The following is a 14,932-nucleotide window of genomic DNA, read 5'->3' on the forward strand; positions in this document are numbered from 1 at the left end:
GAGAATATATGTCTGAGCCTGCTAGGGTTGCAGGGAGGAGGGGCAGAGCAGGCCAAGCCATCCCCACCTGCCAGCTTCCTGTCTTTCCCTACTGATGAATAGGGGATACTAATGGCCAGATTTTCCATTCCCTCTGCAGTCACTCAATTAAAAAAAGATAGAGGGCGAGGGCCTGGGGGAGGGGCAAGAAGCCTCTGGTTATAAAGCCTGTGGCTGAGGGGGTGGAAGCACCAAGCTTGGCCTCCTCCCATCATCCCCAGCCAGATTTAGCTGCTGACAGCTGCTGGGGACCCTGCCGCCAGGCCCCGGCCCGGACAGCCAGCTCTCCTCTCTCTCAGTGAGTCCTGAGCCACAGCCCCTCCATGGCCGAGAAAGAAGAAGCCGCTGCAGCCGCAGCACCCACCTCTCAGAATGGGGAGGACGCGGAGAACCTGGAGGACCCCGAGAAGCTGAAGGAGCTGATTGAGCTGCCGCCCTTTGAGATCGTCACAGGGTGAGACTATGTGTGGGCAGGGTCCTCCTGGAAAAGTGCAGGCTGGGGGCAGGCTGTGGACATTTAGGATGGTAATGGTAGGGGTCAGGTGTGGGCTGGACAGGGGCTGTAGCAGACACTGACAAATCTCTATTGCCATCTTTTGAGCTCTCTAAGTCAGGGGGAAGCTCCTCAGAGGCAAAGGCCCAGAGAATAAAGCCACCCCTTAGGCCTCCTGGTAGTGGACAGTCACCCTGCCTCTTTGGGTAGAGGTTGTTTAGCCCTAGGGAGTTTGGTGAGGAGATAGCCTGAAACTGGCACATTTAAATATGGCTCCTGCTAAAATACTCTCTCAGCTTCTCTCTCTGCTTCTGAGCAGGTCTCCCCTCCATTTGTATGTATCTAGTTCTTTCTTTGGATCTTCTCTGGAGCAAAAGGTCCTGAGACAGGGAAGACAGATCCATCCTTCTCCAAGGCTGAGTGAAGTGCATTTTTCTCTTTACTGAATCCTTTCGGAGTCTCTCCAGGGGCTGTCCACATCCACCCATAGAGAGACAGAAGTTACAGCACAAGTGACAAGGGCCAGGCCCAGGAGCAAATGGATGGAGGTGTTCCAACACCTCCAGCCACAGCCTGGAGAAATGGGGGCCCAGAGCGACAGGCCTGGAGGCTCCAAAGAGGGAGTTGGGTACAGGGTCCCTCTGTCTTGTCCAGATTATGCTGTGTCCAGAGATAAAAGCAAATAGTTCTCCTCTTCTTCCCTCTCTCGTTCTTGTAGTGAGAGGTTCTACTGAGTTCCTAAACAAAAAATAAGGAGGGGTATGTGGGGCTACATATCTCCCCGAGCCCCAGGATCTCCGTCTGTGGAATGGGCGTCTCTAGCAATGCCCATGATCAGTAGAATGGGCACCACATCTAGAGAGGCTTCAGCAAGAACGTAGGCCTAGTGCCCTCAAGGGGCAGAAGGAGCACTGGGTGGCCATTCACACTTGCTATTTTAAGTTTGGCAAGTGATTTTCCATCCTGGCCTCAGTGCTTTCATTTGTAAAATGAGGAAGCTGTACTAGCTGATTCCTAAGGTCCCTTTCAGCTCAGCTCTTTGCTGATTTCTAAGAGAACCAAAGGGAAATGTGTCTTGAGCAGCCCCCTGAACTTCATTTGCCCGTGCCCACTTGCCTAATCTCACCCCATCCCAGGATTAAGAGCAGCTGAACACAGATTAATACATAAAGCCTAGGGCAGTCAGGCCAAGAGAGCCCCTCAATTCCAGTGCCAGGAATTCTAACACCTGAGCACGCTGGTCCACGTTGTCCTCGGTCACACACACCCACACTCTACTCTGCACAGTGACTGTGATCCCTCCAGCACTGCAGCAGGCAGGTCAAGAACAGAATTAGATTGTGTTTGTTGGGTTGAACATGCTTTGGGGTCTCAGGGTGGTTGGTCCTGAAGGGTAAATCCTCTGATGTTACATTAGTCCAACCAAAAACCAAAGCCAAACCCAGTGCCATCGAGTCGATTCCAACTCATAGCGACCCTATAGGGCATAGTAGAACTGCCCCACAGAGCTTCCAAGGTGCGCCTGGCGGATTCGAACTGCCAGCCTTTTGGTTAGCAGCTGTAGCACTTAACCACTACGCCACCAGAGTTTCCGACATTAGTCCAGGGCTTTATAAATCACAACATATTTCACATGCATGGGCTCATTCCACTCAGCACCATCAGAGGAGAGGGAGATACATTATTGCCTATTTGGCACAGTGGTTCAGTGCTCCACTGAAAGGTTGGTGGTTGGAACCCACCAGCAGCTGGAAAGGAAAAAGGTGTGGCAGTCAGCTGCCATAAAGATTTACAGCCTGGAAAACCCTGTGGGGGCAGTTCAACTCTGTCCTATAGGGTCGCTATGACTAGCAATCAACTCGTCGGTAATGGATTTGGTGTTTTGGTTTATAGATGGGGAAACTTAGACTTGGGTAGTTTGAGTGACTTACCAAGACCACACAAGCAGTAAGTGGGAGGTTTTCTGGCTTCCAGCCAAGTGTTCTTTCCACTGGTCTCTAATTCGTTCTGGGTCCCAGGTTTCCCAAACAGAGCTCCACTTATCTCCGTCTGCAAGGTAAGGAGGGCCAGAGGCTTCCCATGTCCCAAAGCTCAGAAAAAGAGGCAAAGGTTTAGGGTGCTCTAAGAGCAGTTCAGGTGGGAGGCGGAGCCCCGAGCATTTCCTGGCCACAAGCAACAGCTGTGGAGCTCCTTCTCCTGGGCCCCTTTGGGCAAATAGATGGCTTAAAATAGCCCAGAGGTGTGGCTGCGTCTGTGCAGGCCATGGTGAGGGAACAGCTTTCCTCTCCTTTGGAGTCAAAGGGGTCAGCACAGCAGTTCCTTTCCTAGTCTGGATCCCACAGGAGGTGAATCTACCTGTCACGCTCCTCAGAATTAGGCCACAAAATAGCAGATACACCAGCTGCTGTCTAGTCAACTCTTAGGTCGTGGTGATTCCATGTGTGTCACAGTAGAACCATGCTCCCCATGATTTTCAATGGCTGATTTTTCAGAAGTAGATCATCCAGGCCTTTCTTACAAGGGAACTCTAGGTGGACTCTGATCTCCAATCTTTTGGTTAGCAGCCGAGGGTATTAACTGTTTGCACCACCCAGGGGCTCCAAACTAGCCAAGAATGGGCAGCTTTTCAGGAAACAGTCTGGAGTAGCTGGCAGGAATAAGGAGAAAAATGCCCTGCTTTTTTTACAATGATTCTGGTTTGAATAGGACACTTAGGATAGAAAACAGACTTAAGAACATTAACAAAAGAACAGGGAGAAAGTGCTAGCAAAAAAGGTCTAAAACTGCAGTGGTGTGCTGGACCCAGGTCACAACTGACTCAAAAATCCATTGTGCGCATCTCTTCCCAGCTCTGTATTCACTGAGAGCTTGAGATCAGTCCTAGTGAGAGTATTACAACTACAGATATTGGCAAACACTAGAAAGCATGACTTTTTCTTCTCTCAGAGAGCTCGATGTTAAACATTTACCAGCACACCATTGAGAGAAACCTCTAAAAGTGAGAGGAAGAGTAGAGAAGGGATCAGTTTTGGTAATTGTTAGGATACAGTGTGAAAGACATGCGGGCTGGAGAAGACATCATCCACGAATACTCTGCTTTACTGAGGGTCTACTGTTGTCCAAATCCTCAGAGGCTGGGTTACTTGCCCTATATCCTTCAGAGGAAGAAGCTACGCCTCAGAAAGATGAATAATTTCCCTAAAATGAGTTGGTGGAGCAGAGCATGAATTCTAGGACTGGCTCCAAATCAACACATGTACCTAAAAAACCATAAAATTATTCAAAAAAAAATACACTATTTTTCAGAGCAGTTTTAGGTTTACAGAAATATAGCACGTAAAGTACAGAGTTCCCATATGCTCTCTCACCCCCCTCCACAGTTCCTCCTATTATTAACGTCTTGCAATGGTGTGGTACGTTTGTTACAACTGATAGCCAATCTGATGCACTATCATTAACTAAAGTCCATAGTTAACATCAGGGTTCACTCTGCGTTGTTCTATGGATGCTGACAAATGCATAATGTCATGTGTCTACCATTGCACTACTATGTCGGCACTACTGAACTAGTGCCAAGTTCTAAGTTGTTGCTGTTGTTGGTTGCCATCTGGTTGGCGCTGACTCATGGTGACCTTATGTATTAACACAACAAAACATTGCCCGGTCCCGTGCCATCTTCATGGTGGTTGCCATGTATGAGCCCACTGAGAACAGAAGACAATAAACTAACTCTGGGCACCCTGGCCTGTACCCAGGGCTCATGGAAGGTCAAGGCCCTGTGTGCAGAGATGGTGCCTCCCAGGGAAAAGGGGCAGCTCTGGGCTTGCCTTAGGCAGAGTTCATCCAGTCCTGAAGATGAGGGGAAGCCAGCACACCAGTCCCCTTCTCAGCTCCTGCAAGTGCAGGTTGTTAGAGCCCTGTGCTTCTCCTCCTGTGCTCCTCTGCCTAGGCCCACTTCTTAGCATCTGCTTCGTAAGTGCTCGGAAAAAGGAAGAAGGAATTTGAAATCGGCAATTCTTCCTCTTTCGAGCAGGTCTCTGAAAGGTCTAGTGAGGGAAAGCTGAAACCGGTCAACACTCAATTACCTGTGAGTAGATTTTCCACTTCGTGGATTACTTTGGAGCAAATGCTTACTATCAGACCAGCTTCTACTGCCCTCCAGGTTCACCATGTAGATTTTTTTTTATTATTATTGTACTTTAGATGAAGGCTTACAGAGAAAATTAGTTTCTCATTAAATAACTCATACACATATTATTATGTGATATTGGTTGCCAACCCAACCACGTCAACACTCTCCCCTTCTCAAACTTGGGTTCCCCATTACCAGCTTTCCTCTCCCCTACTGCCTTCTAGTCCTTGCCCCTGGGCTGGTGTGCCCCTTTAGTCTTATTTTGTCTCATGGACCTATCTAATCTTTGGCTGAAGGGTGAACCTCAGGAGTAACTTCATTACTAAGCTAAAAGGGTGTCTGGGGGCCATACTCTCAGGGTTTCTCTAGTCTCTGTCAGACCAGTAAGGCTGGTCTTTTTTAGTGAATGAGAATTTTGTTCTACATTTTTCTCCAGCTCTGTCAGGGACCCTCTATTGTGATCCCTGTCAGAGCAGTCAGTGGTGGTAGCCGGGCACCATCTAGTTGTGCTGGACTCAGGCTGGTGGAGGCTGTGGCAGTTATGGTCTATTAGTCCTTTGGACTAATCTTTCCCTTATGTCTTTGGTTTTCTTCATTTTCCCTTGCTCCAGACAGAGTGAGACGAGTGGAGTATCTTAGATGGCCGCCTGCAAGCTTTTAAGACCCCAGATGGTACTCACCGTGTAGATTCAAGCTTAGGAAACGCGAATGCCTTTTAATGTGAATGGTTCACATAGCCTGAGAAATATGTAATACATTTACTCACATCCTTTCTCCTTTCATCAAGCAGAGTATTTTCCCAATTTTTTCTGGGTATCAGGAGTCTCTGTATCCTCCCTAGAGAGCTGCAGTGCCCAGTAGCTTGGGTCTAAGATGAAGTGTAAATGGCCTTGCTTACAAAAGTATGACGAAGCCATTCTTAGAGAGGTGCTATCTGAGGCTGGGGCAGGGGTAGGAGTTGTGCTGCTGCTTTCTGTGCCTAAAGAAGTGAATGAGCCTGGGTGATTAGGCTGAAGAAATGGACTACCAGCATCTCTCTCCTGACATTCCACTGCAACACACACAACTTGAGCAATAAAATATTTGTTGGGGATGGGAATAAACGGATACATGACTCCTTAGGTATATCATACTTAGGTGTATCAGTGTGCTCACGCTACTAGGGGGAAAAAAAACCGCGATGTTTGCGATTATCCAAGAAATGAGGTGTCACTATTTCCTTCCCTGGAAACCCTCATGGCGTAGTGGTTAAGTGCTACAGCTGCTAACCTAAAGGTCAGCAGTTTAAATCCGCCAGGCGCTCCTTGGAAACTCTATGGGGCAGTTCTATTTTGTCCTATAGGGTCACTATGAGTCGGAATCGACTCAATGGCAACTTGTTTTTACTTCCTTCCTTCCGCTAGCGGGCTTAACAGTGTGGATTTATTCTGTGCTTCTATAAAATTACTCAAGACGATCATGTTGCCTAACTCCCTGGAGAAATTTCAGACATCTTGGGTCCTCCACCACCTCTCTTTCCCTTAGTTTCCCTTCTGGACCTGGCTGTTTCAGTCTATGCAAGGCCCAAAGAACCTTATTGGACCTTTATGTTCCGATCAAGAAGCTCACTAAGAAGCCAAGCAAGTGCAGTCTTTGAGCAAACCCAAAGGACTAGGAACCAAAACCTTCCCTGCCATTCCTTTGCCCCTTCAAAGAATTTCTCTTGCTGTAGCACCTAGTCCAGTGACAGAGTAGACCATGGGGCTGCTGGCCAGAGGGTAGGAAACAGGATATTTATAGCAAGGTGACCTTTCCTCCTCTCCCTTTGTTTCAGGTTTCTCTGGGTCCTCTCCTCTTTTCTAGGGAAGAGGAGGAGGGGGAAATATCAGAGCTTAAGAGGGGCTGAAAGCAGCAGCAGCCTCATACCAACTGCCAACTTGGAATTGCACGCTGGGCCAAATTCATAACTTTGTTTGTCTGTACTTGGCACAGTTGGAGCAACATTTTTGGGGGAGAAGGTTTCAGAAGGAAATCTGAGGGACCACACTGGCAGCTATTGCTGAAGCCCCCAAGCCAAAAAAGTAGCCATGAATATTTCCAAGGGTTCCACCTGAGAATCCAACACACAGATGGCTCTGGAGTGGAACTGGAATGGAGAGTGGTCTGGTAGGACATGAAAAGCAAAGAAGGGTTTAGGCAAGAAAGGTAAGCCCTGTGCTTCTTGGGAGCATTTTTTCCACTCCTATTTTCCCATTCCACTCCAGAAGGAAAGGGACCTGTTAGCAACCTGCAGAGTTCAGGAGTGGTCTGGTGAGGTGAGTTTAATTACAGAGTGCTCAGTGTAAGTGAATTCCCAGCAAGGTTTCAAGAGGAGAGGGGAATCATCAGCTCTCCATTCTCCTAAAATGTTAATAATAAACACCTTCAGATCAGGGACAGAGGGGCTTAGGGAACTAAGAAGAGTACCTGCAGGAATCCTGGGGCTGGGTCCTCAAACACATCCATCTCCACAGTAATAACCTGACAGCAAGGGACGTGGAAACTTGGCTGGAGGCAATCTGGTGATGGTGGGAGTTGGGGAATACCCTGCAGGGAATGAACTCAGTTCTCTGCCAATCACTGTTTATCCCTAAGGAGCCAAGGCCCTGGGATGCCAGGAATTCCCCTGCAGGCCAACAAGTTGGGTGACCTTTCTGGGGACTGACCAGGGGTGGAAAGAGGCAACAGCAGTTAATGGTGCCATAGAGGATCTTCTGGGGCAGCCAAAGAGATTACCTTTTTGAAAAGGAAGACATTCAGCCTCTCCAGCTCATACTCATCCTCTTCTTCCCTGACATTTTCAATCTCTCATGTTAAAACCTCTTCATTCTCCTCAGCCTTCAAACCTGCACAAATCTTCCCTATTTTAGAGAATGAAACCCTGGTGCTGTAGCGGTTAAGTGCTACGGCTGCTAGCCAAAAGATCAGCAGTTTCAATCCACCAGGCACTCCTTGGAAACTATGAGGCAGCTCTACTCTGTTCTATAGGGCTGCTGAGTCAGAATCCACTCAACAGCAATGGGTTTGGTTTTTGGTTACTTTAGAAAACCACACAGTACCCACAAAAATAAAAATAAGCTCTAACTCTGGTGCCCTCTCTATTATCTCTACTATCTCTCCTTTTTCTCTTCTTACTACTAATTGGGCGTCGGTAGTTCAGTGGTAGAATTCTCGCCTTCCACGCAGGAGACCCAGGTTCAATCCTCAGCCAACGCACCTCACGTGCAGCCACCCCCCATCTGTCAGTGGAGGCCTGTGTGTTGTTATGATGCTGAACAGGTTTCCGTGGAGCTTCCAGACTAAGACAGACTAGGAAAAAAGGAAGAACAGCGTGATGACCTATTTGTGAACATCAGCCAATGAAAACCCTATGGATTACAACAGTTCAATCCGCAACTGATCATGGGGATGGCGCAGGAATGGGCAGCATTTTGTTTATTCAGAGGCTGACTTGTAGGCAGCTAACAACAATCACTACCATACTTTTCAAAAAACCTGACCTTTTTCTGCTGCTTTCACTTCCTAGCCATCCACCTCCCCCTTGGAACCACTGGACACCTACAGTATTCATCGCCAAGCCTGGGTCTCCAAAGACACCTAGTGGGCTTTAGTTTTAGGCTTTTCTGTAGCGTCACTCCATCTTCCTCTTGCTGCCACACTAATCTTCCCTGGACATCACTCTTATCATGCCTTTCTTCTACTCAAGAACCTGCAATGATTCTGCTGCTTCTGAATCAAGGCTAAACTTTTAAGAATCTTCCAAAGTTCTCCACTCAGTTTTTAGCAATCCTTCTTATGTTTTCAGCTGTTTTATTTACATTCCCTGTCCAGCTAGAACCTAGCCACTAGATTATAAGCGTCTAGAGGGCAGAGGGAAACCCTGGTAGCATAGGGGTTAAGAGCTACACCTGTTAACCAAAAGGTTGGCAGTTCAAATCCACCAGGCGCTCCTTGGAAACTCTATGGGGCAGTTCTACTCTGATCTATAGGGTTGCTATGAGTTGGAATCGACTCAACGGCAATGGAATTTGGGTTGGAGGGCAGAGGCCAAGTGTTCGAAGGTTTTGAAGTGACTCAGTGCTATACACACGCTAAGTTATACCACTGTACTCTTTTATCTGGCCTCACAGATAAAGATTCTTGGACACTCAGCATGTGACACTCTTTCCTTCACTTGAGGGAAAAGACAGACTTGATAAATGGTCACTAGGAGAGCATGGTACTACAAATCTCAGGCCCTTCCTTGCCCAAGAAGCAATCCACATGAGTTACATGGGGAGAAATGAAAGCATGAAATGTTCTGCAAAATCTTTGTCTTGCTCTGTCACAAGAAATTTTACATACTTGCTACTTTGTAAAATTGCTATTACAGAACACTGCTTCTCAAAGCTGGCTGCATATTTAGAATCATCTGCGGGGTTTTTAAAAAATACTGATGCCTAGGTCCCCTTTCCAGATCTAATTAGCGTGGTGAGGGGTCCAGGCATTGACATTTTCAGAGCTCTCTAGGTGATTTTAATGAACAGGCAGGTTAAAAATTCACTGGCTTAAACGAGGGTGCTGTGTTTGGGGAGTGATGGTGGAGGCAGTGTTGAGAGGCCCTTCCTAATCAGGTGACAAGAATGCACCCCCCAATACAAAATTCTCTTCTCTCCTCCAGACAAACCTTTTTGGATTCTTTCATGCCTTTTTGTCGCTGACATGTGTCTGCGAGGCCCGTTTCTACACTAAGAGTGAATGTGTCCCTAACAGCTGTCTACTCCAGGCTGGCCCTAGAGACAAGAGCTCATCATTCCCCCTTTTTCCCTGGCCCTTTCTTCCCTTGACCTACAGAGAACGGCTGCCTGTCAACTTTTTTAAGTTCCAGTTCCGGAATGTGGAATACAGCTCTGGACGGAACAAGACCTTCCTCTGCTATGTGGTTGAAGCGCAGGGCAAGGGAGGCCAAGTCCAGGCATCTCGGGGATACCTGGAAGATGAGCATGCTGCTGCCCATGCCGAGGAAGCCTTCTTCAACACCATCCTGCCAGCCTTTGACCCAGCCCTGCGGTACAACGTCACCTGGTATGTGTCCTCCAGCCCCTGTGCAGCATGCGCTGACCGCATCATCAAAACCCTTAACAAGACCAAGAACCTGCGCCTGCTCATTCTGGTGGGGCGGCTCTTCATGTGGGAGGAGCCGGAGATCCAGGCAGCTCTGAAGAAGCTGAAGGAGGCTGGCTGCAAACTGCGCATCATGAAGCCCCAGGACTTCGACTATGTCTGGCAGAATTTTGTGGAGCAAGAAGAGGGCCAGTCCAAGGCCTTTGAGCCCTGGGAGGACATTCAGGAGAACTTCCAATATTATGAGGAGAAGTTGGCAGACATCCTGAAGTAGGCCACTGGGCTTGGCCTCACGTGAGTTTTTCTGCTGCCATGACAGTCACTTTATTAACTGGTAACTTGGGTAGAAAGCTTGAGGTCAGGTGGAACAAGGGGTATAATGTTTTCATCCTCCTTTGGAAGAATTTAACTCCTCTGCTTTTATTGGTTGTAAAACCATTTTACAACACCCTTCTCATTTTTCTTTCCTCTGAATAAAAAAAAAAAAAGAACTGAATATCTCGCCCCAAACCTTCTTCCCTTCTACACTTTTATGTCAAACTAACTTTTCCCCTAACTTGCAATACTCAAGGTTGACAGGGATCCTTAAGCCTTGATAAGATAGAATGACTTTGCATGTATTAAGATTGTTGTTGTTGTGTGCTCCTGAATCAATTCCAACTCATAGCTATCCTACAGGACAGAGCAGAACTGCCCCATGGGGTTTCCAAGGCTATAATCTTTATGGAAGCAGACTGCCACGTATCTTTCTCCCATGGACTGGCTAGTGGATTCCAATGGCCAAGCTTTTGGTTAGCAGCCGCGCACCTAACCACTTCACCACCAGGGCTCCCTCAAGTAAAATTAAAGTGCAAAGACCTGTTATTGAACAACAGCAGAGAAGATATTTAAATCCTCTATGCATGCCACGTACGTGTCCAGACTTACTAACACCGTGCACCATGTAGCTGCCCTACTCCCACTCCCATGTGCAACCCTACCATTCATTTTTTCTCTAATGAAGGTTTTCATTCCTTCAGAACCAATTTTTTCATTTTTGGTAATTTTGCAATTCCCCAAATGGATCTGTATTCAACTTTTTCTTTTTTTTTGGTCCAGAGAAACTTTCATGTTTTTAAACGAATGATTACGCATTGATGGAGACCAATAATTGCTGTATGGATGTATCATTTCAGAACATTTTCCTTATGTTGAGAAGGTCTCAGCCCAAATCCTAATGCAAATGTTGAACGGAACAATGGGAATAATACAGCAATAAGCTATTTTATGCAGGAAATCTTTAAAGGGTTAAAAATGTTTGTAAATTAGGCGGCAGCTCAGAAATAGCCTCCTACAGATATCAAGAGGTGACAGAAGAACTGGAAGTAAAGATCAGCTATTTAAGCAAATAATTAGGACACAATTAAGGCCAATCTGGCCTCTTGCTGAGGGTAAATTAGACTCTTACAGAAACGGGCCTATTATCCTCAGGAAAGAGGGTAAAGAATTCTTTACTTTTTGTGAATTTGGTCTGCTCTAGTTTGCTCCTGTAGAAATGTTATTACTAACCCCCTCTGCAAGGTCCAAGGTATTCATCAAAATGCTCCAATACCACCACGCTGTTAGAATCCAACTTTAATTCTGTAACTCACATACTAATAAAGCATGAAACCAACACGATTTCGTTAAGATATTCAATTTATTCTTGGTGTCTCTTACTCCTAATACCCTTAAGACACGATGTTGCTTCACAGACGTTTTGAATATACTGCTGTTCCGGAGGTTGACGTTGGCAGGTGTTTGCTCTGAGGCATGCACTCAGGGCACCTGGTAATTCTCAAGCTGAGCATTTGCCAATCCATGGAGCCATGATTTCCAGCCAGTTCTTACAAAAGGCAGGACACATTCACTGAGTTCAGTGAGATGATGGTAAGGTAATGCCATGACAGTACCCTGTTCACATAAGACACCATTCTAAGTGGTGGTAAGTAGCAGTAAAAACAGATTTCTGAGGGTGACCTCTGAAAACATGAAACTTTAAAAAGCCCTTGAAAATTTTGCTAGTATAGGTCCCATCACTGAAATTATACATAAATTCTGTGAAGAGCCCTGGTGGCCCAGTGGTTAAGCATCCAGCTGCTAACCAGAAGGTCGGCAATCCAAACCCACCAGCTGCTGTGCGGGAGGAAGATGTGGCAGTCTGCGTCCGTCAAGATTACAGTCTTAGAAACCCTATGGGGGCAGTTCTACCCTCTCCTATACAGACACTGTGAGTCAGAATCGACTCAAAGGCAACAGGATACTTTCTTCTCGAACACGTTTCGAAGCCACAAGCCACTTCTTCCAGCTGCCTTACCAGCAAGTTCCTCAAGGATTTTTTTGTTTTCCTTTTTCCTATTAAGCCAAATAATTAGGTAGCTAAAACTGCTATAAAAATTAAGCATTTGAATAAGCAGATTAAAAATGTCTCTTAATTCTGAATATTTAATAGTCTTATCTATCTTACACTAATCTAAACAGAAGTGAAAAAGACAAATCACTCTGAGCAGAAATTCCACTTCTCAATCAAATTACTTTTAAATACAGTAAAATATAACTGGACCTTTTCCACATGACAAGCCTCCTCCCATTAGTGAACATAACTGTAGGAGCTGGATCCATTAACAAGCTTTCCTGTCCTCTCGCTGGTCATCTTCCCAAAAGGAAAGGTTAACATGTACCAAAAAAATAAAACAAAAAAATTGGCATGAAACAGAGCTGTAACCTAAAAGCTCCAAAGAACAACAACACTTAATTAAAATACTCCCAAGAAAGTAACATTTGTTCAATAAAATTAGCCTCATACTTCTTGATCCATCTTTTTTAAAAAAGGAAGACAGAACAGGATTTAACCACATACTTAAGACAACAGTTAAAGCAGATCTCTTCCATGGCTTTCTCTGTGTGATCTACCCCAAAATATGAACAAAAGCAGCAGATTCAATCCTGGGTAAACCAGATATCATAGGATACTACGGAGTTAAAATTCAAGGGCTTGTTGAGGAAAACACAGAGACGCCCTAGCTTAAAATGAAACTCTTAATTGTCTGAGGCCAGCAGGACTCTGGGTAACATGCTTTGTTTTCTCACTAAGGTCTGCCTGCTGCTACCGAGAGACAGCAGTGACATGTATGGCCACCTGGGACATAGCTGTCCTCCTAATACCACTTGGAGCCAGACAACACTCAACATCAGCCAATCCAACTGGACAAGGCCTTCGGAGGACTCAAAATACACTTCTCATGCTGTAATTCGCTTAGGCTGTGGTTCTTTCTATAAGGCTGCTGTTAGGGTGGTGAAAAGTGAGCTGCAAGAAATGTAACCACATATGGGTATCAGGCATCTTGGGGCTGAAGGTCCCAGTTACTCCTCAAGAAGGGCTACTTAATACAAAGAGCCTCAGACCCAAGGTGCAGCTCTCTGAAATATGCCCAGAAATGGATTTTACACTGTTTATTTTTTAAGAAAAAAACTGCAGCATTAATAAAAGGACTGGTGTCTTTTTTGTGGCCAATAAATTGGATATATGGGACTTATCATGGATGGTGAACAAACCCAGAAACCAAGCCATAATATTGTAAAGTGGTTTGGTTATGACTGAATAAAACAAGACTAGCTCTCAGCAACACAGGATACCAACTCTCCCATGTAGACTTCCCACTGTGGTCTTCACCTTCACAAAATACTTTTTTCTGAGATTACTTGTAAATGAGGGCCTCTTCCCTTTTATGACAACTAAGGATATGCTAGAAGGTGAAAAAAAGGCAAGAGAATTTTGTGTTACAAGGTATCCATCTCCCAATTATGACTTAATAAGTAACCAGCTTCCTAAGTAAAGTGAAAAGGGTAAGAAGCAGGGAGATACCAACGTTTAATTTGTGGTACTGGATGGTGATGGCAGGGCTATGTCAAAATTCTCATTTCTTAAAAGGTTTCTGTGACTCCTATGTAGCAGCACATTTTCCCATGTGAATTTCTGGGTGTTTGCCAAACTCTAACTAGGATTCCAGGAATAATGTGTTCATTTTATCAGGCCATGCCTTCTTTCCTCAGGTTTCAAGTGTGATAAGTCACTGGAATTTGACCCCAAGACTATCTGTGAATGACAAGCATGTTATCACATCTGTGCTGAGACCCAGAATTCCACTTATGGCTAATCCTGGGTGAGTTTTGTTAAAACAATCATCAAGGCTCACGTTCCGTGAAAAAAATTAACCTTAACCCTTTTAAAAGAACAAAAGTATAAGAAGTCTAAAAAGTCACTATTTTGGCCCAAACTGATTTGCATACAGTTAAGTGGTTAAGAACTAAGCTGCTAACCAGAAGGTCAGCAGTTCAAATCTATCAGCTGCTCCTTGGAAGCCCTATGTGGCAGTTCTACTCTGTCCTATAGGGTTGCTATGAGTCAGAATTGACTCAATGGCAACAGTTTTAAGCGAAATACTTTTAAGTTTCCGCTCATAATGCCATTCTCATTTTCAATTTTGTGTATCTGGGTATTCTCTTCCCCTTTTTTTCTCTTCAGTTTTACTTTATGCATGTGGGCAGAAGCACAGCTTCCAGAAAAGCCTCAAAGTTTGCTAATGAACTTACCCTGGCACTGTCCACACCCCCACAACACAGACAACTTCTGCTCCGGGTGGAGGTACAAAAGAAATGACATACTTTTTGAAACTGCTGCCTCCTATCAGACTAAATGTGATAAGAACACTTTGTCTAAAGTACAAAGATCATATTTAGCCAGTGCTTTCCTGGTGTTTCAACAGGACCCTTTTAAAATCCAGTTGTTACTTTATACTTGGGAAAGCAGCAAGCCCTGTGACAGGCTAGGAATTCACTCTAGGGAGAAAATCAATAACCAGTCTGGCTGCTGTTTTAACTCTCACCACCACAGTATAAACAAAAAAAAAATATATATATATATTTTTTTTAAGGGGGAAAAAAAAACTCCTAGTTTTCTCAATAGCCCTGACACTGAACCACTGTGTGAAATCCATGAGCTTTATTCTCCCACCATGGAAGCAAGGGTGGACACAGCACTGCTCTCTCATGGTAGGAAGAAAAGGAGAGTAATCTTTACTGCAATGTTTTTGGGTCCAGCGAGCTGCACCTCAGAATCCTGTAGGAGC

The 14,932-nt window shown here is 45.5% G+C and overlaps 1 protein-coding gene across 1 annotated transcript; it reads left to right on the plus strand.

Moving 5' to 3' along the window:
- Positions 1 to 246: 246 nt before the first annotated feature.
- APOBEC2 (apolipoprotein B mRNA editing enzyme catalytic subunit 2) lies at positions 247 to 13,167 on the plus strand. The gene is made up of 3 exons (XM_049891481.1): positions 247 to 493; positions 9,516 to 10,079; positions 12,898 to 13,167. Exons 1-2 carry the CDS (start codon positions 363 to 365, stop codon positions 10,057 to 10,059), a joined length of 675 nt encoding a protein of 224 aa, XP_049747438.1. The 5' UTR covers positions 247 to 362; the 3' UTR covers positions 10,060 to 10,079; positions 12,898 to 13,167.
- Positions 13,168 to 14,932: the final 1,765 nt, after the last annotated feature.

This window comes from Elephas maximus, chromosome 1, assembly GCF_024166365.1.
Source record: "Elephas maximus indicus isolate mEleMax1 chromosome 1, mEleMax1 primary haplotype, whole genome shotgun sequence".
In the NCBI taxonomy this organism is placed as follows: domain Eukaryota; kingdom Metazoa; phylum Chordata; class Mammalia; order Proboscidea; family Elephantidae; genus Elephas; species Elephas maximus.